The 27,867-nt window shown below is 46.2% G+C and overlaps 3 protein-coding genes across 6 annotated transcripts in view; all 3 read left to right on the forward strand.

Annotated features, from left to right (window-relative positions):
* Positions 1 to 247: 247 nt before the first annotated feature.
* LOC308616785 (oocyte-specific histone RNA stem-loop-binding protein 2-like) lies at positions 248 to 3,734 on the forward strand. 2 transcript variants are annotated; one of them, XM_081233173.1, is made up of 7 exons: positions 284 to 321; positions 407 to 472; positions 1,304 to 1,399; positions 1,506 to 1,610; positions 2,238 to 2,381; positions 2,527 to 2,635; positions 3,484 to 3,734. In XM_081233173.1, the coding sequence occupies exons 2-7, from the start codon at positions 429 to 431 to the stop codon at positions 3,613 to 3,615; spliced, it is 630 nt and encodes a 209-aa protein (XP_081089299.1). In that variant the 5' UTR covers positions 284 to 321; positions 407 to 428; the 3' UTR covers positions 3,616 to 3,734. The 2 variants fall into 2 exon arrangements, with proteins under 2 accessions (XP_081089300.1, XP_081089299.1); XM_081233174.1 differs by having other exon boundaries at positions 248 to 472; positions 2,238 to 2,288.
* A 939-nt stretch (positions 3,735 to 4,673) lies between these two features.
* FAM53C (family with sequence similarity 53 member C) lies at positions 4,674 to 15,469 on the forward strand. Of its 2 annotated transcripts, XM_081230908.1 has the most exons (6): positions 4,674 to 4,887; positions 6,998 to 7,069; positions 8,478 to 8,707; positions 9,099 to 9,156; positions 10,780 to 11,564; positions 12,508 to 15,469. In XM_081230908.1, exons 3-6 carry the CDS (start codon positions 8,630 to 8,632, stop codon positions 12,763 to 12,765), a joined length of 1,179 nt encoding a protein of 392 aa, XP_081087034.1. In that variant the 5' UTR covers positions 4,674 to 4,887; positions 6,998 to 7,069; positions 8,478 to 8,629; the 3' UTR covers positions 12,766 to 15,469. The 2 variants fall into 2 exon arrangements, with proteins under 2 accessions (XP_081087034.1, XP_081087033.1); XM_081230907.1 differs by lacking the exon at positions 6,998 to 7,069.
* Positions 15,470 to 18,496: 3,027 nt separating this feature from the next.
* Positions 18,497 to 27,867, forward strand: part of KDM3B (lysine demethylase 3B) — a 61,689-nt gene continuing 52,318 nt past the window's right edge. For both annotated transcript variants that reach the window (XM_081230884.1, XM_081230885.1), the window contains exon 1: positions 18,497 to 18,708. In XM_081230884.1, coding sequence (XP_081087010.1) covers positions 18,517 to 18,708 — 192 coding nt within the window. In that variant the 5' untranslated portion in view covers positions 18,497 to 18,516. The remainder of the gene's footprint in view (positions 18,709 to 27,867) is intronic.

Below are 27,867 nucleotides of genomic sequence, written 5' to 3' on the forward strand. Positions count from 1 at the left end.
GCCTAGACACCCCCGCCCCCCCCACCTCGGCCAATCGTTTGCCTCGTACAGCACCCGGGGGCGTGAACTGTTCCGGAAGGAGCGAGATTTGCCCCGCCCCGCAGCCCAGAGGGCTGCCGATTGGCCCACCAAATTTCGGCAAGGCCCGAGTTAAACCCCGCCCCACAGGGAGTTTGGCGCCTCATTGGCTCTCCCTCTGGCCTATCACCACACCCTTTCTGAGCTCTCCTTTCCGTCAGCCCCTCCAACCCCGGGACATTTAAATTGCACCTTGCTAGCGACGACCACTCCCTAGGATAATACCTGGAGAAATTAATTTAGGTGGGAGGGTGCTTTAAACGTTTTTTGTTTTTGTTTTTTTCCCTTGCTTCTTTCTTGTATCGTTACGTGGACCTTTCCCTCTTAGTTTTGCTAGCCTTCCCCTGTAGATGGAACATTTGACCCCCGTGTGGCAGATGTTGCGGCGAGACAGGTGCGTGTATTTATGATGAGCAGCACTGGCCCCTTCCAAGAGCTTTCCTGGGTCGGTGTCCCTTTTAAGCGCGCAGCATCTGAGATGCTAGGTTATATGCGGTAAAGGGAATTCCTTTTCAAGGAAAGTAGGAGAGTTGAATCATCTCTTGGCGTAATCCTTATCACAGTCCAGAGGATCCCAAACTTTGGTTGTTTATGGAAATTTGAACATTGACTAGGTGATACTAAGAATTTATTCTTAATGTTGGGGATTTGCTTTTAAATAATCCTGTGGGAGTGGTGGTGAGTATAGGTGAAACAAGATTGGCCGTGAGTATTGGGTGATGGGTAGCTAGGGGGTACATGATATCAGTGCTCTCAAAGTTTTATCCGCATACTAATCACCTGCAGGTCTTGTTAAAATACATATTCTGATTCAGTAGATCTGGGTAAGAGCCCAAGATTCTGAACGTCTAACAAGCTCCCAGCTGATGCTAATGCAGCTGGTACTGGGACCATACTTTGAGTTGCAGGGGATTATGCTATTCTCTTTGTATATTTGAAAATTTCCATAAAAATGTTTAAAACAACCTTGGAAGCTCTTTAAAATACATGTTCCCAAAGTGATAATTCAGTAGGTCTAGAGTAGGGCCCAGGAATTATCAAGGCCCCCAGGTGCTACCCAGGCAGATGGCTTGCAGACCACACTTTGAGAAATGAATTAGAAATGCAGCCTTTATCTTTGAGAGACAATAAGTGAGAAATACAACCTTTATCTGGTGTCAGGATCTTGGTAGTGGTAGTGGCTGAGAGTAGCTGGGTTTTATCCTAATACCCTTTTCATCTGTAGAATCTGCTTCCCCAGAAAGGAGGTGCGTGAAGAGTCTTTATCCTCTAGGATAGAGATGGTGAGTGTGGGAGTCAGTACAGAGCCCTGCCATGCCAGGTGAGTTTGACAATCAGGCTGGGGATTAAGGGAATGTGGGAAGAGTTGGTTTCCGCTTTGATGACCATCATCACACTTCATGGGACCACTGTCTACTTCCTCACAGGTGGGAGGTAGAGACAGATGCAATTGTCCTACAGCGGCGGCAAAAGCAGATAGATTATGGCAAGCGCACACCTGGTTACCAGTGCTTTCTGCAGCAGGTCCCCAAGTGAGTGCAGTTGTGGGTAGTCACAACAAGAGTGTCAACCACGTGGCTTTTGTTCACTGTCAGATGATGGAAAGATACTAGAATCTGAATGCTCCCACAAAGTTGTAGCATTACTAAAATAAATTATCCTGCAGTCTAGCCCCCCAGATAAGTTTCCAAGTGTTTTTTCAAATGGAATAAGTTATACGTGGGCCATAAGACTTTTTAAAGCTCTATCCATGTTTGCTAATGAAATTTTTTTTTCTTCCATCCATTTTCACCTCATGCCTCCATCTGACTTGGCTAATTACAACATACTTGCCTAATTACATGTAAGCTTACATGCATACATACAAATTAATGTATGAAAAGGTAGAATGTATTTTAAAGAGATGTCAAATATTTTCTTTTATATCTCTCTTGACTTCTGAGGGAGTTGGAATATCTAATTTACCCTTCCCAGAAGAAAGAATATTAGGGAATTGGGAAGTTTGATGTTTAATCTAATTTAAAGATTTTCTTTGGATTGCGGGCATTGATCTTACCTCATTATCAGAGAATCCCTAATGAGTCTCCTAATTCATCATGATAAGCAGTGAGCTGTGCCCCTTCACCTTGACCTTGGTCTGACATGTATGTTGTTGCCAGGGCACAGCGACAGCCAGGACTTCACCCCCAAACACCAAACAAGAACAGGAGGTACAGCCGTCGCTCCTGGGATGCCCAGATCAGGCAGTGGAGAAGAGCCCTACATTCCTGGGACCCCCCCAGCCAGCCTCTGCAGGCTGAGGGGTGTGTGCACTACTATTCCTTGTTCCTTCCCTGAGTGGTGGACTAAGCCCTACCTCTCCCCACTTTGCAGAGGTTTAGCTTTCACTGGCTGAAAAGGGAGAGTCTGAATGAGCTGCATGTTCCTCTGACTCTGCTGCCTTCCTAGGTGGGGAATGGACAATCTCTTAGAGCCAATGGATTCCACCCCTTTGGATGACTGGCTCCAGACCCTGGAACCCTCAGAGAATCTGGATGGAGAACAGAAGGGAGCCCAGGTAGTATCCTCTGCTAAAACCCACTGGAGCAGGGTCAGAGATGGGATCTGGCCCAGGAGGTCACAGTTATGATGGGGTTCAAGGTAGTAGCCCAAGAACAAAAGAAGGAAAATGGGACAGAAAGAAAAAATTGCAGGACGTGAGTAAAAAACCTTGAACCAAAAGTGGCATAAGGAAATCTAGTTATAGTTAGTAATGGGGGACAGGTTGGGCTGCACTGGGGGCGCTGTTTTATACATGATGAAATGGGTGTCATCTTCCTTTGAAAGGAGACATGAAACCTGAGTTGCAGGGTTTGGTTGTTTTAAGTGTCTCAGTTTCTTTCAGTGTTTTCCAAATGCGCCAATGCTAACTTAACTTCTTATTCTCAATCACTTAACTTTAGTAAGCATGGTATTTTGTTATTAAATAAAAAGGGGGATCACCAAGTGGTGAAGACCAAGGGCTTTAGAGCCTCAGACTGCTTTTTTTTAAACTTTTTATTTTATATTGGAGTATAGTTGGTTAACAATGTTGTGAGTCAGATTGCTTTTTAATACTGCTTTTGTCCACCACACGGGCAGTCACTTAACCTCTCCTGCTGTTTAATCCATCAAATAAGGAGATTTTGTCTCATTTCATGATTGTAAACAAAAATGAGAATACACATTTAAAGTATGCAGCACGGTGCCTGGCACATAAGTGCTCCATAGCAGCAATTATTGGAAACCATGTCCCCTACACTTCATGGCCCCTGTCCCTTCTTTTGCCAAGGGGAAATGTGCAGGGCAAACAAATGTGCAGTGTATCTCCCATCCCCCACCATTTTCTTGATACTACCTCACTTTCCCTCTACTCTTCTTTTCCAGTTTGCAGGTTTGGTGGCTCCTGCCTCCTCCCTTCCCTGGCTCTGTGAGGAAGATCCCCACCACTGGCTCTACCTTCTAGCTGATCACAATTACTTATCTGTCCCAGACTTGAGTGGGACACAAAATATTTAGGAAAAACATGTCTTTCAGGGGACTCGTTGCTGAATGTAATAGTGAAGATTACTTGCACTACTTCTACTTAACAATCGATTAAAAAAGATCTAAAACTCTGTCCTACAAAGAGATCATAACACGAAGTCATTGTTTAAAACCTCTCCTTTTCCCATATTTTACCCTCTCTCTAAACCTTCTTTGCTGGCTGAGACTCAAATTTACATAAGACCCAGAAACCACCTAGCTGTTCCACAACCTCTTCACGTGCTAACTGCTACATTCAGTCTCTTCAAAAAGGACTTAAACTTTGGCTGAGGAGGGAGGTGGTGGTAGTGGTAGAGATTTAATAAAAGGTGGCTTCCTCTTCCTGAAGTATAGCGCCATCAACATCTTTTCCCCAGCTGCTTGTTTCCTCCCTCCCTTTTTGTCTTAAGGAAAGTGGTCCAGCTGTAACCACCGAACTCCCCCCTCCCCCACGCAAGCAACTGAACCGCCTATGATGTCATAATCACAATCCCATTACCTCATCCTGCTGGGGTGGGGGGGCGTAGAGGGAGGAGAAGGAGTGAACCGCCCTGGGCCCTCGTCAGATTTACGGTGTTTTGGGTGACGGTTAATTACAGAACCAAGTGGGAACGGCCCCGCAACCGTTGTAAATCCTGGGTTTATAACGTTCGAGCCCATCCGGCAGCTGGAAGAGAGGCTCCCGGGACTCAGAGCAGGCCCTAATCGGCTCTTGGACTACAGTTCCCAGAAACCTTCACGCCGCGGACGGGTCCTCTGCTGGGGGAAGGGGGAGTCCTTCAGAGTGGCGGCCTTAGAGGGTAGGAGAGCAGGTGAGAGGAATCCTGGCTAATTCTGTTACGCGCCGGAACCGAGTTGGGGGCTGTACAGGGGCCGATGTAGTAACAGAGGGCAGGGGCGATGTCTTTGTTTACCTTCCACCGACACGGCCTCCCCCGAGGGTTTTGAGATTTGCCTCCAACTGGGCCAGTCCACCTTCTGCAATATTTTGCAGGGGGTGACTCGCTAGGGAGGAAACCACCCTCATCGCTAAATTAAAGAGCCGGGCGTCTGCCCGACTGCGCTCTCCAAAAAAGACTTTGCGAGAGAAACGACGCGGGTCTCGAGCCTCCGCGGACGGTTCAGGGGCGTTCTGCGAACCGGAGCGATCTCTCCACTCTCCTCAGGGGTCCGTTGGTTCGGGCCGGCGCCTTTTAAGGGCACCGTGGGGCGAACCGAGCGCTCAGAGCTGCTCCGGCCTCGGCCCTGGGAGCTGGAGGAGCCGCGGTAGGTGGCGGAGGGCAGGTGGCGCTGGGGCCTCGGGGCGGGCACCTAGACCGTCCCTCCCTCCTTCCCTCCTTCCCCTCCCCCAGCCCGTCCACCCTCGAGGCACGGCCTCGCTGGCCGCCTCCGCGGGGAGAGCACGGGACCTGGTGGGGGAGGGGGTGGCGGAGCGCTAAGTCCCAGACCCTCTCCATACCCTGCGTCCTGAGTTCGCTTCCCGCGGCCAGATGATGGAAGCTGATTGGGAAGAGACGAGCGACAGCCCCCCCAAGCGTGCCCCGGCGCCCCCGGCCCCCCAGGGGCCAGCGGACGCCCCATGCCCCACCCCGCAGGGACAGGCAGGGCAACCAAGGGGGAGAGGTTGAAGATTGGAGGGGGGGGCTAGCCTTTTGCTTCTTCATTAGGGTGGGGGGAGGGGTGATCCCCACTTGTCACCCCTATCCCCTCAGTGCCATATGGAGGAAGAGCAGTCAGGTCCCCACATACCTACCTGTTCATGTACCTTCATGCCTCCCTCATGTTTTCCTTCAGTCTTCCCCAGAGCTGTGGGACTGGGACCTGGGGGGAAGGTCCCCAGAGGTTTGTGACTCTTCTCTCCCTTGGCCTGACTTGATCCTAGGTTATCGAGGTTTCAGCACAACCTCAGCATCCCTGAAACCGTAATGTCAGGGGTTACTGCCACCCAGTGGGGTGGGGGTCCAGCCTTTATTTGCGGGGGGGCGGTGCTGATGGTGGAGAGAAAGCCTGGATTGAGAGTTGGGCCTGGTGGGGTTTGGGGGAGGGCCTAGCGGCCTGCTGCTCTGTGTAGGGCTGAGCCCCCGTGCCAGTTGTTAAGCTGAGAAGTTTTAACTTGCTTAGTGAACGTTCAGGGCTGTCTCTGCCCCTCAGATACACAAAATGGAAGGGGAAGGAAGGCGGCAAGAGAGGGCTTCTTATACTTTTTCCTCTGCCTGCTTGAGAAAGAGGAGGCCCCTCGCGGAGCTGGTTTGCCTTCTTTTGTGTCCTGGTTTGATTCCTTATGGCTTCCGTTCTGTTCCCCCTCTCAGCCTGGCCTGTTTTAGGAAACTCAGACTGAGAGTATCAGTTGCGTGGTGGTAGCTGCATTGTTCCAATTACCGCCGTGTGTGGCCACATCCCAACAATTAAAATGCAGAAAAACACAAAATCACTCTCTTCACTTGATCCCAGAGAGGGCTGGAAGTTTGCTGTTTGGCCAGATGCCTCATGAAAAGCTTGAAAGAGTTTGCTTCACTCCCTGCTCTTCATGGCTGGTCAGCCTGAGGCCCGGGGTCTCTGGGGGTAAAAGCCTACAGTTAGGTTCCCTTTCTGGTTGATCTTTGAGGGCAGAGTTAAGAAACCAAGAGCAGAAGTGATATAAGCTTTAGCTTCTACAAGAACAGGGGAAGCAGCTGAAGGGAGCACTCAGGAAGCTGGAACTTTGTTCAAGGTGGTAATGATGATTATGCATGAAAATGTTATTTAACTATAGTGATGATTGACTTCTACAACGTTTTTCCCTAAACTCCAAGTACGCCGAGGTGTATTTCTTTGCTTTTCCTTGTGGTCTGCCTCCCTCTGAGGTGGAAATTAGGTAGAGAGGATTCCCTTTTTTTTTTTTTGCCAAGGTAGAAAGTTATCTGCCCTCAAGGTCAAGCCTTTTGGGCTTCTCTTGGTTTGCAGGTGAGGGAGGTTGATATCCAGCCAAATAGATCAACGCAATTGTCTTCTTCATACTAATATTATCACTTGTGGCATTCTGAGGCTTTGTAGAGCAACAAATAGGAGGGGTGAGAAATGGCAGTCTTTTTTTTTTTTTTTTCTATTTTTGGCTGCATTGGGTCCTCGTTGCTGCATACGGGCTTTCTCTAGTTGGGGCGAGCGGGGGCTACTCTTCGTGGCGGTGCATGGGCTTCTCATTGTGGTGGCTTCTCCCATTGCAGAGCACGGGCTCTAGATGCCCGGACGTCAATAGTTGTGGCACGCGGGCTTAGCAGCTGTGGCCCCCGGGCTCCAGAGCGCAGGCTCAGTAGTTGTGGCGCGCGGGCTCAGTTGCTCCGCGGCATGGGGGATCTTCCCGGACCAGGGCTCGAACCCATGTCCCTTGCTTTGGCAGGCGGATTCTTAACCACTGCGCCACCAGGGAAGCCCAGAAACGGCAGTCTTTGTGAACTCCTGATTTGTACAGGTCAGGTGGTGTACTTTTTACATTTTGATATTTGTGTTATACTGTCCCAGTGACATATATTTTTTAAATAAATTTATTTATTATTTATTTTTGGCTGCGTTGGGTCTTTGTTGCTGCGCGCGGGCTTTTCTCTAGTTGCGGCGAAGGCTACTCTTCGTCGCGGTGCGCAGGCTTCTCATTGCCGTGGCTTCTTGTTGCGGAGCTCTGGCTCTAGGTGCGCGGGCTTCAGTAGTTGTGGCTCGTGGGCTCTAGAGCGCAGGCTCAGTAGTTGTGGTACACGGGCTTAGTTGCTCTGCGGCTGTGGGATCTTCCCGGAACAGGGCTAGAACCCGTGCCCCCTGCAGGTAGATTGTTAACCACTGCGCCACCAGGGAAGCCCCCAGTGACATATTAAGATTATTCTGCCCATTTTTCGTATGGGTAAACTGAGGCAAAGAAAAGTTTGATGACTTGCCGAGACCATCACACCAAATCGGATCCAGATTTGATTTCTTGATAGCTTGTTCTCTCTGCTAGCAAATGCTACTTCCACTGTCTGGTGTGCTGTCTGCCTGCTGGTCATTTCTGGGAAAAGGCAGAACAGTATGGAAATGTTAGGTTAACTTCCCCTCCTCCCTTGAGCGAGGCCCCTCAGGCAATTTTGTGGGCTTGAAGCCTGTCCTCTGATAGAATTAGTTTGCTTCTACTATAATTGACCATGAGAAAGAGTCTTGATTAATTGTATTCATGATCTTTGAGTTAAATCAGGTTAAAAACTTAGTCAAATGAAGTCAGAGTTGTTGTTTTTAAACTCTATAGAGTTGAAATGTAAATGGAATTACCCCGGTAGCATTTCCTTATCCTCTTATAAGAGAATATGTACAGTATCTGTTGGAGAACAATAATATAATATCAGCTGTTCAGGCTAAAGGAGAACATAATACCTTGTTTATTCTGATTGGTTTGAAGCAGAAAGTCATTCCTACAACCACTGTACTGCTCTGTTCCCTACTACTCTTTCTGTAGTTTAGGAAAAGGGTACCTCTCTTTGCTTATGACTGGAAGATAAAGAAAATATTGGACTAATCAGGATGGAAATAACAATTTGGGCATCTCTCTCAATTGAGCTATTTTCTAAGTGGTGCTAGTATTCTGGGTAGGCAGAGCAGAGCATGAACCAGGTTAGGAGTGGCAAATAGGTTTCAACTTGCTTGCCAACTCCATTTCATTTTACTGGTTATCTGGAGTATCAGGTTGAGAATGTTTCTGAGGCTATGTTTAGGCTTAGCAGGAAAGAGCTGTGATCAATTAATGATGTCTGCCAGAGGCCTGACATAGGGATGCTGTGGTATGTGTGCCATGCATTTTCCATCTCTGGACTAGGTACATCTCTAATATCACTTGGGGCTGGTCCCTCTGTAATTGGCAGACTCAGCAGGCATGACTGGAGAGGGAAGTCTCAATGGTGCTAGAATGGTGCTGCAGTGGCAGAAGACGGCTCACAAGTGAGGTCTGGAAGAACAACAGGGAAGACATCCATCATTTGCTCCAAAGTGTGCAAGTCAAATTCCGGGGAGAATCATGATAACCCTGATCACTGAGCAGCTACAGAAGCAGACTCTGGATGAGCTGAAATGCACACGCTTCAGCATCAGTCTGGTAAAAGACCAGTCTTCCTGCTTCTCTACGACCCCCTCCCCCTTTTTTCGGAGGCTGTTTGTTGTTACTACTTCACCCTTGTCCTGTGCTGTGTGAATCATGGTACTTGTACTGCAAGAGCCCACCAAAGGCTCAAAACCCAGCCCAAAAGGAAGGGGGCAGGGATTTTTTTCACTGTTAGAAAAGGGACACCAAAATTTGGGTGGAAAAGGGTTTGAGATACTGGAAGATGTGGATTATTTTACTCACTAACTTTGGGAGGACAAGAAGAAGAGAACACTTAGGAGTTCCTAACATCCCTATAGCCCATGAATTGAAGGGGTGAGCTGAAGAGGGCTTCCTGGAACTCTGTCCTGATCCTGAATCATGATGGATATTCTCTGTCTCTTAGCCTTTGCCTGATCATGTAGACATCTCCAACTGTGGGAATCCTTTCCAGCTTGTGTCTGGTAAGACATGATGTGTATATTTGTGTGTATGCCCATGCCTCTATCCACGCATTTCTTTCATTGGTTTTCAGTAGCCAGGACTAGCTAGCCTGCCTCCACAATTTTCTTGCCAGGGTTACCTTCTGAGATTGGCACTTGTCTCCATTTTACTGCACCAGCATGGAAGTTACCTGTTTAGTTTGGTCTTATTCTAGTCTTGTAGGAACTTTTTTTTTTTTTGCGGTACGCGGGCCTCTCACTGTTGTGGCCTCCCCCATTGCGGAGCACAGGCTCCAAACGCGCAGGCTCAGCAGCCGTGGCTCACGGGCCTAGCCGCTCCGCAGCATGTGGGATCTTCCTGGACCGGGGCATGAACCCATGACCCCTGCATCAGCAGGCGGACTCTCAACCACTGCGCCACCAGGGAAGCCCCTGTAGAAATTTTTATAATCTAATTTTTTTTTTTGTTTTTTTGTTTTTTTGTTTTTTGCGGTACGCGGGCTTCTCACTGCCGTGGCCCCTCCCGTTGCAGAGCACAGGCTCCGGACGCGCAGGCTCAGCGGCCATGGCTCACGGGCCCAGCCGCTCCGCGGCACGTGGGATCCTCCCAGACCGGGGCACGAACCCGCGTCCCCTGCATCAGCAGGCGGACTCTCAACCACTGCGCCACCAGGGAAGCCCTATAATCTAATTTTTTGTGTAGGCAGTACATTCACATTTCCAAAATTTTTAAACAGCAAAAACGTTATACTGAAAAAAGTCCCCCTTCCTCTCCTCTCTCCTCTGCACCCAGCTCCCATCACCTCCCTAAAAGTAACTGTTGTTATTAGTTTCTTGTCTATCCAACCAGAGTTTCTTTATACAGATAGAAGCAAATATAAATGTAAATTTTTTATTCCCACGCTTTTAACACAAAAGGTTGCATTCTGTATATTTGGCACTTTTTTTTTTTTAAACTAACCATAATATGGCTAGAAGATCTTTCCCTATAAGTATGTTCCTTGTGGGTGGCCAGACCCAAAGGAACATGAGCAGTCTTGGGGTTTTTCCCAAGCATGGGTTCCATTGTCAAAGGCCTTCCCCACCCTACTTGCCCTCCCTAGAAATACAAATCATCTCTTACCTGCTTGATCACCTACCTCCTGTCTTGGTGCTTTGACACATAGGAAAGGGAAAGGCTAAGGACTGAGAGCATAGGCTTGCTTTTCACAACTCCGGGCTGGGGGGGTGCGGGAGCAAAGTAGAGCTCGGTGGAGTAGAGTGAGGGATGAGCATGGCACACACACGTTTACTTCTTTTGACTCATTCCACCTTTGAGGGGGAGCAGCAGGCAGTATATGAGACTATATTTTAAGTTTCAGGTGGTTCCTCATACTGGAGGCAATATAGTATGCTGGTTAAAAGGCAGCTTTAGCATCAGACAAATCTGGTTTTGAACCCTGCTTTGGTCATTTGATTCCTGCATTACTTTTGGCAAGTTACTGGACTTCTCTCATCTGTGAAATGGGGGTAGTAATAGTACCTAACTCATGAAGTTTTCGGGAAACCTCACATAAAGTGCTCATCACATTGTATGGCACATAGTAAGCTCTTAAAAATATATTAGCTATCATTAATACTATTTTTATTATGAATGCCTTCCAGAAGGTGCTTCTTGGAGGGGCCTGCCCCACTGTTCCTGTGCTGAATTCCAGGACAGCCTCAATCTCAGCTACCACCCCTCAGGCTTGAGCCTGCACCTCAGACCACCCAGCCCAGGAAATTCCCCACAGGAGCAGCCCCTCTCCCAAGTCCTAAGCCCTGAGCCCCCAGACCCAGAAAAGCTTCCTGTGCCCCCTGTCCCTCCATCTAAGAGGCACTGCCGCTCACTCTCAGTGCCCGTGGACCTGTCTCGCTGGCAGCCGGTGTGGCGGCCCGCCCCCTCCAAGCTGTGGACTCCCATCAAGCACCGGGGCAGTGGTGGAGGGGGTGGGCCGCAGGTGCCTCACCAGAGCCCCCCGAAGCGGGTCTCCAGCCTCAGGTTCCTCCAAGCTCCCAGTGCCTCTTCTCAATGTGCCCCACCCCACAGACCCTACAGCCCCCCTTTCTTCAGCCTGGCCCTGGCCCAAGATTCTTCTCGTCCCTCTGCCACCTCCCCGCAAAGTGGCTCCTGGGAGAGTGATGCTGAGTCCCTGTCACCTTGCCCACCCCAGCGTCGCTTCTCCCTGTCACCCAGCCTGGGCCCACAGGCAAGCCGCTTCTTGCCCTCTGCCCGGAGCTCCCCCGCATCGTCCCCAGAGCTGCCCTGGCGACCTCGAGGCCTGCGCAATCTTCCCCGAAGCCGCTCACAGCCTTGTGATCTTGATGCCCGCAAAGCTGGGGTCAAGCGGCGCCACGAGGAGGACCCTCGGCGGCTGCGGCCTTCCTTGGACTTTGACAAGATGAATCAGGTGGGACCAGTAGGACTAGGGAAGCATGGATGGGAGTAGGGGGACTGTTCCATTTTCACCTGTGAGTTGTCCTCTAGCTCCAGGCCCTCCTGGCAGGACCTCCCTTGGAGCTCCTTTCTGTCTGAGCTTTTGCTAAGAGTGATCTACCATCCCGATTTGCCCAGGATTATTCTGGTTTTACCATTGAAAGTCCCATGTCCTGTGAAATTTCTCAGTCCTGGGGGTTCCAGAGAAACTTGGGGTGAGTCCCATGTTAAACCTTCCAACGGAGATCCCAGATTGTCCTGCTAGAGGCACTTTCCCTCCTCTCTGAGAATGCATGAGCTACAAAAGCCCCATCATCAGTGCCCCACCCCTCCTCATGCAAGGCTGGTTTTGTCACTTGCCCTTTACTGCTTCATGTGGGTCTGTAAGGGCTTAAGCAAAACAAGCTTTGCATCATTCATCTGCTCAACAAATGTTTTTTGACTTCCCAGTGTGAGTGCAGTTGTTGTAGGCAGTTGCCCACTTTTTTCATATTCTTCCTTCCAGACCACTGGGTCATAAAACTTTCTGAGGACTTATTCACTTATTCATAGAGTCATTCATTCAACCAGTCAGCAAGCAGTGTTGGATACCTACTATGTACCAGGCTCTGACTAGGCACTGGCAATACAGGAGTGAGACAAGCAGACCGTATTCCTGTCCACATGAAGTTTGTAAACATGCTTCTAATCTTGAATCTGATAGAAAGAAACTATGGGCACTTTCCTCAAAGAAATGTGCACATACACTGAATTTTCAAAATTTTATAAGGGAGGAGTTTTCGACCTCACCCTAACAGATAGGACTCCTGCCTTCAAGGATAACTAAGAGAGGGGTACTTTGAAATCCAACTTGGGCCAGGGTTCTCTGGGAAATTAGCATCTTTCTTTGCCTTAATTTTGTTTGTTTCGTTTGACAGAAACCATACTCAGGAGGTCTCTGTCTCCAAGAAACAGCCCGGGAAGGCAGCAGTATCTCTCCACCGTGGTTCATGGCCTGTAGCCCCTCACACCTCTCTGCTTCCTGCAGCCCCGCTGGGGATTCCTCCCAGGTGCTGAGTGAAAGCGAAGAGGAGGAAGAGGGGTCCGTGCGGTGGGGCCGGCAGGCGCTGAGCAAGCGGACATTGTGCCAGCAGGACTTTGGGGACCTGGACTTGAATCTGATTGAGGAGAACTAAAACTGAGAGGCTACTTCCTGGGGCCACACAGACTGACTCTCTTATGGCTACTAACAAGTGTCGAGGTCCCAAAGCTGGGGGCCCAGCCTGGGAATGGGGGTGAGTGGAGGGCTCCGACTCAGGGCAGCCGGAAATCTTCTCACTCCAGGAAGCTCGACCATGCCGAGAGACTGGCTGGGACAAGATAAACGGAGCTGGTGGCGGGAGGGACAGCCCCAGAGCAGGCCCTTACCATGGCGGCCCTGAGTGTGAGTATCCCTGCCACCGAGAAAGCAATGGGCAGGGAAGGAAGGGGTCTCCTGACCCCAGCTCGGGGAATTTCACTAGCCCCTTTGCTTCAAAGGGCACTTGTGTCTTAGAATTTGGCCAGGGTGGGGGGTTCATTCAGCCTCCTCTGAGAAATTGTGTGAGAGTGTGTGCGTGCATGAGAGTGCTCGAGGAAAGGTGTGTTTGGGTAGCCTTAGGGAAGGAAGGCAGTTACTCCTTAACAGCAGAGCACCATGGATCTTGGGTTTTTACGGGAGAGCAGGCTTGTTCAAGGAGTCAAGGTTCTAAGGAGCTCTGGAACCAGGCTCATAATCCATTAGCACCAATGGCTCTGCAGAGGATTCTGTTTTGGGGTACAGCAGGGTCTTTTAAGTGCTATGACCTCAGCTAATGATCTTTCCCTCAGGCCCACACCTCCCCTAGATAGATCTAGTATTGGCTGGAGAGGGCTCTCTACACTGATTCTGAGCTGGCCTGTTTTCTCCTCAGATTGCCTAGGCTGTATACAACCTGCCTCTCTCACTCTCTAAGTAGATGCAGGCATATGTGGGCAACTGAGGTAGGGCTGAAGGGCTCCATCTCTTTCTTTCCCTCCCTACTGATGGGACCTTTTCCCCCTTACCCTCTGCCCTTCGAGGGTCAAGAACAAGGAAGGAAGGCCCTATGTTGAGGCTGACCTGCAGCAGAAGTAGTGTTCAGTCCCCAGCAGGCACCCCAGCACTAACTTTAGAGAAACCTGTTGTTAAAAGATCCAGGCCCAGCCTCTTTTCTGACCTGCTTGAGAAAGAGGAAGGGGATGTCAGCATATACTAGTTTGCTTGTCTTCCACTCCTGCTAGGAAATGTTTGTCTCTAATTGGCCCTTAGAGACCTCAGGGAGGTAGAGGCTCACCGAGGGATTGGCTGAGGATGTGTAAAGCAAAGACTGTGAGAAGCAGCTGGGAGTTTGTTGTTGGATTGAATTTCTTTTTTTGTTTCACAGCCACAACTTGAGCCTGGGCAATGGGTCTCAGTGGCCACGGTGGTGGGTTTAAGGACTGCAGAAGCCCTGTAGGGCTGGCTCCAGTGGAGATGCCTCCTGAAGCTGCTGCCACAATAGCTTGTGAGGCTTTGTCCAGCTTTGCTTAGACCCTGCGGTACCAAATTGGACCTGCCCTTCCTGTTTATTGGAAGAAGGGCATTTTTCCAGGGTTTTGAAGGAACCATTTGCTCATGTTAGGGAAGAAGACCAAAGTCTATGAGTTTTCTTCCTCATGGAATTGAACCTGTCATTTTCTGGGTCTGCCACATGTTGGATAGGAGCATCAGTGAGGCCCTAGCCTCCTCGCCTCCACCCCAGAGGAGGTGGCTGTTTCTTTTTCAGCCTCCAGCCCTCAGAGGTTCTACCCTTCCAGGGCTCCTTCACTTCTCCTGCTAGTTACCCCATGTTACAGTGAGCTACTAGGTCTGTAGGGGCTTGAGAGAGAGGCTTTCTGGAGAATTCAAGGAAACCATGAGCCCAGGAGTTGCCCATCCTTGGTTTCATCCCTCCCCTGGCTCTTCTCCTTCTTTAGGCCATAATTTCCCTGGTGCCAGCTTTTCCTCCTGGGGCATCCTCATCCCTGGGCTCTCTGCTACAGAGGGGCTGTGCCAGATTACAATAGGCCACTGGTAATGCCAGTGGGGTATCTGCAGGCCCAAAGCTGAAGAAGTGAGGGCAATAATCCTGCCTCCACCCTGAGTTCCCCAAAGCTCTAGGGCACCATCCTTAGAGGAGAAGATCTGTAGATGCCATATTTGAATTCCATTACTTTAAGATCTGGAAAGTTAAACTAGCTGGAGCTATCATCTTGCTTCCCAATCTAAGTACCTGTGGCCCTGGGACAAGCCTTTTCGAGAAGTGGTTTATTTTGCTTTACACAGTAGAGCTGTTCCAACAGTTCTGTGTAAACCAAATGCTGTTTTCCAATGCATTTGGACTGCTGACCATTTAAAAGCAGCCTGTGATTGCTTCTTTTGTAAAGCAAGCAACCTCCCTCCACTTTAGCTGTTTTGACTCTGGATTTTCACATATTGGGCTTACCCAGAGTGGAGCACACCTCTGCCAGGCTGTGGTTGACCCTGGGTAGACATCTGCATCTGTGTTGTGTGTGTGGTGTGGCTGACCAGTAGGTGAGTATTCCTGCGTGTGTGAGTGAAGCCACTCCCAGGCTGGTGCTCTCCTCCTGTGCCCGGTGACTGCCCAGTGGCAGCTCCAGCTGCCCTTCACTCCCACCTGCTGCCAAAGTCCCTGTGCTAATGGGATTACAAATACAAAAAGTGAAAAAAAATTTTTCGTAAACTTTGTTTTATATTTTAAAAAAATCCATAAGTCTGTGTATGTTAAACATGAGGTCCTGCCTCTGTGGCTGTGTTTGAAAAAATAAAGTTTTATTAGAATAATTCATTTTCCCAAGCAACCTTGTGTACTACAGTGTCTTCTTCCTCTCTTCACAAAGAAAGGCAAGGACGAAGCAGGGAGAAGGCCGCCTAACTGTTCCAGCCCCTTCTTCTATGACATGGCTGGGCCTTTGCCCCTCGAAGGCAGTATTTCATCGCTGGGCCCTTTGCGGCCACAGTAGTTATATCCTATGCCCAGCTTCTGTTAAGGCCTTGGTTATTTCTGGCAGTCTGATTTGATCTCTTGTTTCCCTGGTACTTATACTCATCTCCTCTTCCCTCCTGTCACTCACTTCCAGCAGGGTGAAGTCAAGTATTAATACATTCTTGCTCCCTGAGAAATGCTTGATGGTACAGTTAGAAACTTGTCTAGATTGGTTTGTAGGCTTTGGGAAGTGGGGAGAAGGCACGATAGGAGCCTTGACCAGGAATGTCTTTTCAGAGTTTTCACATGTTCTGTCCTGGAGAGATGGAGATAAAGTCATCAGAATTCAGATTCCAAAGACCTAGGCAATTTCTCCATCCTGAAAATACGGATTTTGGAAAATTATCCTAGCAGCAGAGCTTCTCTTTTGCTCTAGAAGGTGGTATTTTCCCTAATGCTCCAATGTGGAATGTTGATTTGCTGAAAGAAGCTGTATGGCTCTCTCTCTCTCTTTAGACATTTCTCTTCCACCCTTTCTTCTCCCTACGTTAGCATTCTTCCAATGTGTGTGGGTGAAATATAGTTGCTTAGAGAGCCAGGCAGGAGCCTCTTGTCCCTAAGGCATAGCCTTTCTTTACCAGTTGTGGTGCTGACTTGCCAGGCGGCAAGAAGAGTCAAGTTGCTTAGCCTCCAACCCAGTTTCCTGCTTCAAATTGGTGGCACTCATCAGTGAATACCAATGAAGTGTGCAAGAAGACAGGACTGGCTTGATTACCTGGAGCAGGAACTTTGAGGGGATGAAAAAAACACTCTAAAAAGAGTGGGAGTTGTCACCTGCCCTGGAAACAAAGGAAGAAGGGCTTTGAGGGGGTAGGGCAACAGCATGTGGTTAAAGAATCTCAGAATTATAGGTTCGTTCTTTCTTCAGAACTGCTGTTTTGTTTCACCTACTGTTTGAGCAGGGGTAAAGCCTGAACATCTAAAATTACTTCCCTCTGCTTTTTTTCCTTTCTGTTCAGTTTTTTTGTTGGGTTTTTCTACTGTTTATTTTCTGTGAAGGCAAGTGTGATTTCATTTTCCATTCCTGAAGTATAGGAAAGAATATAAACTTCATGAGGGCAAAGGTTTTGTTTTATTCAGTGTTGTGTCCCAACACTTTGAAAAGTTACTGGCATATGAAAAGTATCTGCCATATTTGTTGAATTAATTTTTTTACCTTTGCCTTCCCATCCCTGGGCTTAGGCACATTTCTGTGTCAGTGCTGTGAGAAGCCAGCTTTGGACAGTGGGACAGTAATTAGAGCTCCATATGGGAGAAAATCCCAGCAGTGAATTTTAATGGAAAAGCTGCAAGGCAGCTCGGTCATGTATGGATTCACCCGTTTCCCTCCTACCAACTACAATTTTTGGGCTGTGTGCTTTAAGAGGTGTCTCTTGGCACAGAAAAACATTGAGTCAGTGCTCAGGTTGGCTATGGGAAATGGAAGTTATAATGAATAGAAAAAAAGTCCAAGGAAAAGTTTCCTTGGTGCTCCACAGGGTTAGTTCTAGACTGACTTCCCTGGATGTTGTACTTTGACTGAAGTCAATAATTGGTACCTCCCTATCGCCCCCAACTTTTGCTAGAAGACAAGTAGGTCAAGGGTAAAGAAGGCTGAGGACAGATTTCTGGGTAGGCACATAAATCTTGAAAGAACTCTACTGCTCTTAACTGTCTGTAGGTCAGATCAGTGAAAAAAAATGGGCACTTTTACGGTAGTAATCATGCATTAATACTGGACCTTTTTCTGGTTTATATCTGTTTCCACATACACTCTGCATCTATAAGGCCATGGAACTTGTGCTAGTCTCTAACATGACCAACGTTAATGACTTAGGTTTCTCATTGCCCATTGTGAATAAAAATCTAGGCAAAAAAATCTCTATCTCCCCTTCTCTACAGCCCCTTTTCTAATAGGAGTATCAATCTTCCACACCTGTGAATTCAGATAGGAGTTGTGAGGTTTTCTTTGTCCCCAGCCCCACTACTTGAATGGTAAGATGTATATACTTCTGGTCTCTTTCCAATTCCCCTGAAAGTTGAATTGAGAAACTCCTGGACTTAATAACATTGGCTGATTTGGAAGGGGAAGAAGCTCCATGGGGTTATGTCAAAATATTGAGATGTTGGACGCATGCTGGCCTTCAGCCAATGTAAAGGGTGGCATTATTATATACAATGGGTGTATAACACATTGGTCAATTGGAAAGGAACCTATGAAGTATTGGTAACATAGAATGGGATGGTACCATGTTATGGACCAGTGAGAAGAAAGATAATTGTGTCCCATGGACCAATGGGAAGAAAGTTTCCTAAAAGATAATGACAGGAGGGGTAGTGCCTATTTTCAGGTTTGGAAATCAATGGGGTATTGGGGCACTAACTTTTTAGCTCAAAATATCAACTCTCTAGGTAATTTGCCCCTCAGGCCCCCAGCCCAGTAAAAGTCTTTGGTGTCCGAGGAGGGTAAGCCAAAGCCTTCTCAGATAAAGGGGCCCCCTGAAGGAAATATGGCACCAGGATGGTGCCACGGGGGACTGAAGGACCCGCCCACTTCCCCACCCCGGCCGAAACTGCAATTCCCCTCCCTGCCGCAGGGGGCACTGCAGGCCCCGGGGAGGTTGGGGAGGAGCGCTGTGAGGGGCCCGGAGCTGCCGTCCCGCTCCGGAGCGCGGGGGGCGCTGTGCGGGGCCCGGGTTGCGGCTCCGCTCCCGGCCACGGGGGGCGCTGCGCGGCGCCGGTGGTTGGTGGTGGCTGTTTCGGGGGGGGGGGGAGCCGCGGCCGCGGGTGGTGCGGAGGGAGGCCTTGCGGGCGGATCGGGAGCTCGGCGGCGGAGGTGGTGGGAGGCGGCGGGCGGGAGCGCGGGTCTGGCCGGCCCTGGCGATGGCGGACGCGGCGGCCTCCCCGGTGGGCAAGCGGCTGCTGCTTCTGTTCGCGGACACCGCGGCCTCGTCCTCGGCCTCGGTCCCCGCGGCGGCGGCGGCGGGCGGAGATCCGGGGCCTGCGCTGCGCACTCGGGCCTGGCGGGCCGGCACGGTGCGGGCCATGAGCGGGGCGGTGCCCCAGGACTTAGCGGTGAGTGGCGGCCGAGGCGGGCACTCGAGGCCGGGGTTGCACGGCCTGCGGGCGGCCTCCCCGGGGGCCTTTGTGAGGGGGCGGTGGGGTGGGGGTGACCCAGTTCCGCGCCCCCAGATCTCCTCAGCGCCCCCCGCCGGCATCTCAGCACCCCGAGCTCTGGCCAGCATGGCTTCCGCGTCGGGGTTCGCGCCCCGGTTTACCCCGGGGGGCGGCCGGGGCACTAGGAGCTACTGCCTCCGCCCGGCAGGCCCCGCCTCCTGAGCGACCCCTTTCTCAGCGTTCCCCCCCCCACCCCCGCCAAACACGCCTTCGGAGCAGGTTCTCACACCCTGGGCTCCCGGGCCCCTCAGAGTTCGGCCGGTGCTGCCGTCGCCTCCTTGAAGACGCGGACCTGTAGTCCCCAGCCTCTCCCGGGAGACCTGCGCCCTGTTCCCTTCTTCCTGGAGCCCCGAGTGGGGCGGGAATGTGGGCACTTGTAAGGAGACAGAGAGGCTGCAGTTGGAGCTGCTCGGGGCTGTTTTAGCTGGCAGTTACTTCCTCCTTGTCTGAGCCGGGCTCGGCCTGGCGGTCTCCAGAAAGGCCAGCTCTCAGAACTCTCTTCAGGCTCCTCTCTGCGCTTCTGGGTGACAGGAGCTGCCGTTGTAGCTGTTTTTGATAAGTTTGAGATCTGTCTTGGCAGCCGAATGGGGCTGTTGGGTGGTGCTTTTTTGCTCGTAGCTGGGCTACTCCCCCAAACCTTGGGAGAGGTTTTGTTTTGAAACTTTGTGTCGGGGCTCGGCCGATTTTGAATACTTGTCTTGGTGTATGTTGTGATTAAAGTTGTTCAGTAACAGAACTTAAATAGCATTCGGGATCATGATGTGTTATTTTTGTTAATGTGGCGGCAAAATACTGCCTTTGAGCTTTGGCAAACCTCTTTAGTTCCTCATTCTGATAACGGCCCTAGCTTCTCTGTTGAGATAAGGCTGTGAAAAATAGGGGGATTCTTTTGGATTGTGATAGATGTTCAGGCAGAAGGAAAATTTTCGTGATGAACTTGTTTCTGCAGATATTTTATTCGTTGTAAACGGGAACTCGTAAGATTTGATATTAATATTGCAGGTTTCTGATACTCATTTTTAAACCTATTGATCAGTGGTGTTAGGCTTTTTTTAATTTTCTTCCTGATACGCAAGCTTTATGGGTTGTTTTGCTTGTGGCTGGCTTAGGCTTCTGCTACTTGAGTTCGTTCACTTTGATCTTTCTCCAAGCTCTATAAGAAAAAGGCTGCTTGGACATTTATGAGGCGTCAGTGGGGCGAATTTGTAGAGATAACAGGAACATAGTGGGGTGAGGATGATGATTAAGAAAGGGGATTTGGATTTAAATTCCGTTGCGCTTTCTTTAGAAGATCGCTTTTTATAGGCTTGGACGGGAGAGAGGTGTCCTCAGATCCAGTAATTTACTCTACCCCCTTAAATGCAAAACTTAAGTAAGATCCACCATTATATGCATATTTTGACCAAAGGCTTAGTCTGTCCTAGCGTTTCAGTCAAAGTTTTATGTTCTAGTTGTTTCCTCCATCAGATGAATTGCTAATGAGCTCTGCACCTGAAATGGCTACCCATTCACTTTGTTGTTTGCTGGGCTCCCTAAGGGCAGAGGTTTTTGAAGCTCACTGAGATGCTGGACACCTACTAAGCTAAATACTGAGTAGTTCTACCACTGCCCTTGGAATTGGTTTCTCAAACCAAGTAAAAAGCTGCAGTGATTCTTGGAAATTAAAGCAAAGTGTATATTACAACTGTGTTGAGGTCTTGCATAGAGCTTTATGCATATAAAAACAAAGGCAATTTTGGTTTTAAGAATACTCTTACGCTTGTCTCGTGTGTATAATCAAGGGACATAGGTGAGAAAACAGCCACAACAAAACTCAGAGCCTTTAAAATTTTTTACCATCTTGCAAAATTGCTCAAGAATTGCTGTTGTGATGATGAGGTTCTGTTAATGACAATAATTAATATAGGATCAGAACTGGCCGTTTGTTTTCCTTTTTCATTAAAGAGATTTCCTTTGGACCCTAGGCATGTGGGCCTTTCCAATTCGCACCACACACCCGTAGTAAACACAACTGTCTTCCAATCAAAAGTGTTCTTCCTGTACTCAAGGGTGGAGTTTGCAAGCAGCTGGCCTGTGATTGGGCAGATTTTCATTCAGTTATGTTTAAGATGTTTTCAGGCATGCTTAGTTTTGAGTAATGCATGGCAGGGCGCCCCCTGTTAAGGATGAGTAATTGAGGGTTGAATGAATGAGTTTTTGAAGTGATTGAAAACACTTCGCAATTTTAGGCTCCATTAATATCCTCTTTCTAAATACTTTTTGATCCAGAAATCTTTCAAAATGTAGTCCTGATCCATTAATGAACGCTTTTTTTTTGGAAAACAGTTCCAAAGCCATAAGTCAGGATCTTGTTGATCAAGAGTTTTGTTGAAAAGGGTTTGTTAGGTGGGCATCTTCCTCACCAAAGCTATGCTGACAAATAACTGAGATTTTTAGATTAAGTAGATAAACAGCTTTTTTTCCCCCTCATGGAATAGTAGCTTTATTTGTATTTCAAAATAGGCCTGTTATGTGAAAAAAAAAAGTCTAGTTGCAAAATTAGTTTAATGGATTTTTATGCCTTTACCTCTAACTTCTTTTCTAACTCTGTCCTCCTTGTGTTTCTGGTTCATTATTGGTCCATGTAAGTGGCAGAGACCTTGGGACAGTCACATATATACGTATGGTAAATAAACACACAAACCAAAAATAGTGGATTTTTCTTTTTTTGTTATAAAAGCAAAACTTGCATTTTGCAGAATGCCAAACAGCCAAGCATAAACACGGGAAAGCCAACAATCTCCATCCTTTACCAGCTTCCACTTATCAAAGAAGTCTTGTGCGCCTTTCTCAATACTGGTACAAAAAATATGAAAACATTTATCTCTCTACAAAAGGTTGCTTTTTTTTTTTTTTTAGCAAATGGTATCATACTGCACAATATCTGTAGCCTGCTTTTTTTCTTTTTTCCATTTAACATTAGACCATGGGCATCAGTACCTGTAGCTCTTACTCATCCTTTTAGATAACTACATTATATTCCATAGAATGGATGTACCCTTTATGATGGACATTCAAGGTATTTTAAAATTTGGGGCACTTAACAAACAATGCTGCAGTTAATATACTTGTACATATATCTTTGTGTAATCATGGTTTTATTTCTGTAGTTTAGCTATCCAGGATTGTTGGGTTAAGGAGTACATGTATATATTTTTATTTTGTTAGGTAATGCCAGGTTATTTTCCTATGAGATTTTAGCTTTTCATACTCCCACCAGCATTCAGGCAATGCTTGTCTCCCTTCATCCTTGCCATCACTGGTGTCATTGGTCTTTGTTGTTTTTGGCAATCTGATGGGCGAAAAATAGTATCTAGCATTTCATGACTACTGATCTTTTTCTATGTTTATTGGCCTCTTACATTTTTTATGAGTTATCTATGCCAATCTTTTGCGTATTTGAAAAAATGGAAGTTTTCTTATTCTGTACAAGTTCTGTGCATATTTGGCACATTAACCCCTTTACCTGTCAAGTGTGTATTTTCTCTCATTTGTCTTTTAACTGTTTATGGGTTGCTTTGCTACACAGAAAAATAAAATGTTTGTATCATCAGATCTCTTAGACCTTTCTTAATGGCTTCTAAGAAGGGTTTAATTGCTTGGAAAGAGGACCTCCCCCCGCCACCTTGAGCCTATATAAATATTTTTCAGCTCTTCTTTCTAATGTTTCATTTATTTTTACCTTTAGATCTTTGGTCCCTCTGGAATATTTTTGTAAGTGGCATGTGTGATGGACAATCTAACTTTTCCTACTGAGTAGTAACCAATTGGGGCAGCACCAACTTTATTAAATAAACCATCCTTTTCTTTCTGTGTGATAGAATTAAATGATGCTTTTAGTAGCACTGATTTGTTTTGGATGTGTATCTTACCTATCTCAGCTGTCCAGAACTTGCAACGGGAGTAAAAGCATATCTGCCTTAATTTTTTTAATCCCTTAATCTTTTATCTTTATCTGGGGGAAAGGTGGTCTCTAAAATACTCCTTTTCTTTGATTTGAGATAATGTAATAATTATGGCAGTATCCAGGCTAGTACCGTGTTTCTTCCATCTGGGAGTCTTCCAAGAGGAGTGGAAGACTACCTGCCTTTTTTTTTTTTTTTTTTTTAACCTCCTCCTCCAATGTTTCCTCTTTGTTTCAGATTAGGTGGACTTTAAAATACCTCTCTACTTTGTTTCTATATAATGTAATAATTATAGTCAGGTTTCCAGTGTACAATCCAATATAATTTATTCTCAACCTGTGTTCAAAGACAGAATTTAAGCCCTAATTGAAATAGGAGATTATGGCTTTTAATGATTATCCTTAAGTGTCCTTTTCTTGCTTATAATTCCAAAATTAAATAAAAATCTGAATAATATTATAGTATCATATGCTGTTTATTAAAGTCAATAGAATATGTTTTGTGGATCAGTGTGCGGTTTAGAGAACTTTAAATAAAAATGAGATTGTACAAAAGAATATATAACGTTTAAGTGTTAGGCCCTCTATTCACACTTTTCACCTGCACTCTCCTCTTACAGCAGGAGGTCTATTTTTGAAACATTGAGCCACTGTTGAGGTTTTTAGGCACTCAAGTGCTTCATATAGTTGTTTTCTAAAGTTTGTCTTATTTTATGTGTGCATGTAATTTTTAATACCTCTATCTTATTGTCTTTACATTCTCTTTGTTTCAAGACTATACAATATGTCCACCAGTGATCACACTGTACACTGGTCATTTTGTCCAGCAGCCTCTCCCTTTACTACACAATCAGATTTTTCTTGTTAATTTATGCATTTGTTTCTTAGAGTTGCTTCACTAACTCCCCACCTGCCAAGGACTCATTCCCTCCTTTAGTAATCACTTGCCTAGTTCATTTATTCACTCACTCACTCATTTATTTGTTTGTTTGTTTGTTTGTTTATTTGTTTATGGCTGCGTTGGGTCTTCGTTGCTGCGCACGGGCTTTTTCTAGCTGTGGCGAGCGGGGGCTACTCTTCCTTGCGGTGTGCGGGCTTCTCGTTGCGGTGGCATCTTGTTGGGGAGCACAGGCTCTAGGCGCGAGGGCTTCACTAGTTGCAGCACACAGGCTCAGTAGTTGTGGCTCGTGGGCTCTAGAGCGCAGGCTTAGTAGTTGTGGCGCACAGGCTTAGTTGCTCCTGTAAGTAACATGGTGTTTTCTGTTAGTGATTTTCTCAACAACAGCTGGAATGGATTCCTGTAGGCTTTGCTTCCACAAGGCCTGGGGGACACAACACCTGTTGCTGCTTCTCAGTTTTCCTCTGCCTTTGACAGGTTGGTGGTTTTTAAGCCCTCCCCACCCCACTATCCCTACTGCCAAAGTATCTTTTACCCTTGTTCTGTAGTTGGGTAAAACCTGCCTGATTGTTTAGTAGTGACTCATACTGCTATCTCTCTCAGTTTTACAAAGGCAGGAGTTCTGGGGGTTTTTTGTGTGACTTCACGGGTAATCAGGCTCTAGGGGACTGATTCCCACTAACCAGACTCTGGAGACTGATTTGTAAATCCACATGTAAGGTTATTAACCTGCAGTGGGAGATAAATCTATCCAGAGATCTGCACAGAACCCCCTCCTGGTCTCCTCAAGAGACCAAATTACAGATAAGACAGATCCTTGTGATGCACAGAATCAGACAAGGAAAGAAGGGTGTTGCCAAAAGAATATTTACAGCGAGCAGTCCTGATTTGGTGATCCTCTTCTTTCCTAGTACTTTCTGGCTTCCATTGTTTTATTCCCCCTTTACACTTTGCTTTTGATTGTGTCATCCATTGAAATCCTATAAAGAGAAAAGAAAGCCTGTCCATTCTAGGTTCTTTCACCTCTATAAAGCCTTTCTAAATCCCCAGAGTGTTTTTTGCTTTGCTCCTTTATCACTTTGTGGATACCTCTTTTGGAATATTTATCACAGTTTTTTTTATATAGATACATAACAAGGTATATAGCTTATCTCCCCTACTAGATTCTAAGTTCATCAAGAACAAGGAACACATGCATTTTTTACTATTATTTTACAATCCTTCTCTGACCACCTTATCTTAAGAAATAGCATATTTAGAAGCCAGTATTAGGTTAACTTTCACTTCTGATTTATTATGGATTTCCTACTCTGTGGCCCCCTGTTATAAGGTATTTATACTTGATCTTTAAGGTTTTTTCTTTTATATATTTTTACTGATATTGCCTACCAATTTTTTTCTTTACACGTTTGGATTTATATTTGGGACTCCCATCCAAAGTACATTGTCCGTTGGTTTATGTGATTTACATCTGAGTTGCTGGATTAGAAGCATTAGATGTTTTGTTTTTCTGATTCTCAAGCAATACACGCCTAGTATACAAAATGTAGAAATTATTTTAATAAAAATATAAGTTAAAAGAAGCCCCTATAGTGTCATAACCCGTTAAAAACTATGTTTTGATACATATTCTAATCTTTTTTTAGAATTGCTATAAGTTGAATTCATACTGTATTTTCAGTTTTGAGTTTTGCTTTTTACTTAATGTGGCAATTATTTTCCTGTATTACCAAAAACTTTTGTATTATAGGTGATTTTAATTTTCTTTGTGCTTTTCTGTATTTTCCACAGGTAACATGTGCTTCAGGTGCTTTCGTACCTGAAAGGGAAACAGTAAATTCTCTCTAAGAAAATCTTATAATTTATTTAACCTGGATAATATATTTAACTGTTCTTCTTTCATTGGATATTGAAATTGTCTCAGATTTTAGGCTTTATTAATAATTCATTGATGACCATTTTTGTGAATAAAGCCTTTTCTGTTTTTAGGGTGATTTCCTAGGATTATTGCCAGGAGTGGTATTATGGAAACACAGAGTATACACATATTTAAGATTCTTGATATATGACAATTTTTTTTCTTTTAAGTCATACCAGTTTATATTCTGACCAGTAGTATGAGTTTGCTTACAGAATACATGTTTATCAGGAGCCCGAGATCTGCTAGGCATTTTATGTTATTTCGTTTAATCCTGCCATAATTCTTTGAGGTACTTACTGTCCGTATTAATAGGCAAAGGAAGTAAGGCTCAAAGAGGCTAAAGTAACCTGCTCCCAGTTACACAGATAGGGATGTTGGGATGCAAATCCAGATCTTTGTGATTCCTGTACCCCTAAGAGCATATATCTCTATATGCTTGAGTTTTTATTCAGGTTATTCCTGTGGTACTCAAGTACTTAACATTTAATTTATTGAGGTTGTTAGAAAGTAGGGGAAAAAATGGGAGTAATTGTTAGAAATATCTCTCTTGATCAAAGGAACCATAGAAAGAAAATTATTTTTTGCTTGAAAACAGCAGTGTTCTAGACATGCATCATTCCCCACTGTGGCTGTCAAGATGTCCCAGTTTTGTAATATCATTTGTAACAGAGTTCATATTTTGTTTAGAATGTAGTTAGAAAAACTGGAAAAGAAAATTTGGGAACCTTGGAAGTTAGTCTTCCATTTTCCTTACCCTCTCACAGTCATCACCATATCCTGTTATTTTTATCTCTAATTTCTCAAATATGTTTTTCATTTACACAGTCTTATTGGTTTAGGCCTTTTACATCTTTTTTTTTTTTTTTTTTTTTTTTAACTTCTACTTTTATTTATTTATTTTTTTTAAACAAGATGTTGGGGGTAGGAGTTTATTAATTAATTTCTTTATCTTTGCTGTGGTGGGTCTTCGTTTCTGTGCAAGGGCTTTCTCTAGTTGTGGCAAGCGGGGGTCACTCTTCATCGCGGTGCGCGGGCCTCTCACTATCGCGGCCTCTCTTGTTGCAGAGCACAAGCTCCAGACGCGCAGGCTCAGTAGTTGTGGCTCACGGACCTAGTTGCTCCGCGGCATGTGGGAATCTCCCAGACCAGGGCTCGAACCCGTGTCCCCTGCATCAGCAGGCAGATTCTCAACCACTGCGCCACCAGGGAAGCCCCGGCCTTTTACATCTTTTACCTGGGTTTTTATCACTTTATAATTGGTCTCCCTGCCTCCAGTTTCTTGCCTCTATGAGTTCCCTTCCAACCTGATCCCAAAATTAATTCTTTCCTTTAAAAAAAAAATTTATTATATAAATAATATGTTTAAAAACAAAAAAGAAGGAACATTTACTGGTAAGGCTAAAATACTGTTACCTCTCCTATCCTAATCCTTCTCTAGAACGCTCAGTCTGCTCTTAGTTTCTCTGCCTTTGCACCTGCTGGAAAGTCTCTCCCTTCTCTGCCAGAAGAATATAGTTTGTCCGTTGAGATACAGCTTGTATACTACTACCTCTTCTGTGAAACCTTTCTAGTTTACCATGGCAGACGCCTTCTCTAGCATGTTCAGTCTTTATTACTGCCCTTATTACATAACTCTGTAATAATTTCTGTACCTCTCTGTTGGCTCATCTAGGGTTTGATTCCCTCCTGCCGGGTGCTTCGTTATTCACCTTGATACTCTTAGCCCTGGCAAGTGCCGTACACGTGCACACACACATATATTTTTGAGGCGTTCTGTCTATTTTTGTTGAGTGAGTGAATAAATGAATAATTTTATTAATTGTAGTAAGAATGGCCTTAGGGAGAACCAGAATCCAAACTGATTATTACATGATTATGTGATAAACATGGAGGTCTATATTACTCAGATTACTATCATTTTTTCAAACTTAGGTTAACTTATTTGATTTTTTAAAAAATTTTGTTTCATTTTAATGTCACTCAAATGAATGTACATCACATATAGACCATAAAAGAGATTTTGAAATGAAAGCAGGAGTTTTACCACTAACTCTTCTTAACTAAGGAAATATTTTACACATCTAGTCCTTGGGTTCTAGCTGTACAATGTATAGTACTATTTGCTGCTTTTACTCTAATAGTAGAAATTTTTAAAAGACTTAAAAAAAATCAACTCAGGGCTTCCCTGGTGGCGCAGTGGTTGAGAGTCTGCCTGCCGATGCAGGGGACCCGGGTTCGTGCCCCGGTCCGGGAAGATCCCACATGCCGCGGAGCGGCTGGGCCCGTGAGCCATGG

Source organism: Mesoplodon bidens, assembly GCF_964165515.1.
Source record: "Mesoplodon bidens genome assembly, chromosome: 4".
Taxonomy (NCBI): domain Eukaryota; kingdom Metazoa; phylum Chordata; class Mammalia; order Artiodactyla; family Ziphiidae; genus Mesoplodon; species Mesoplodon bidens.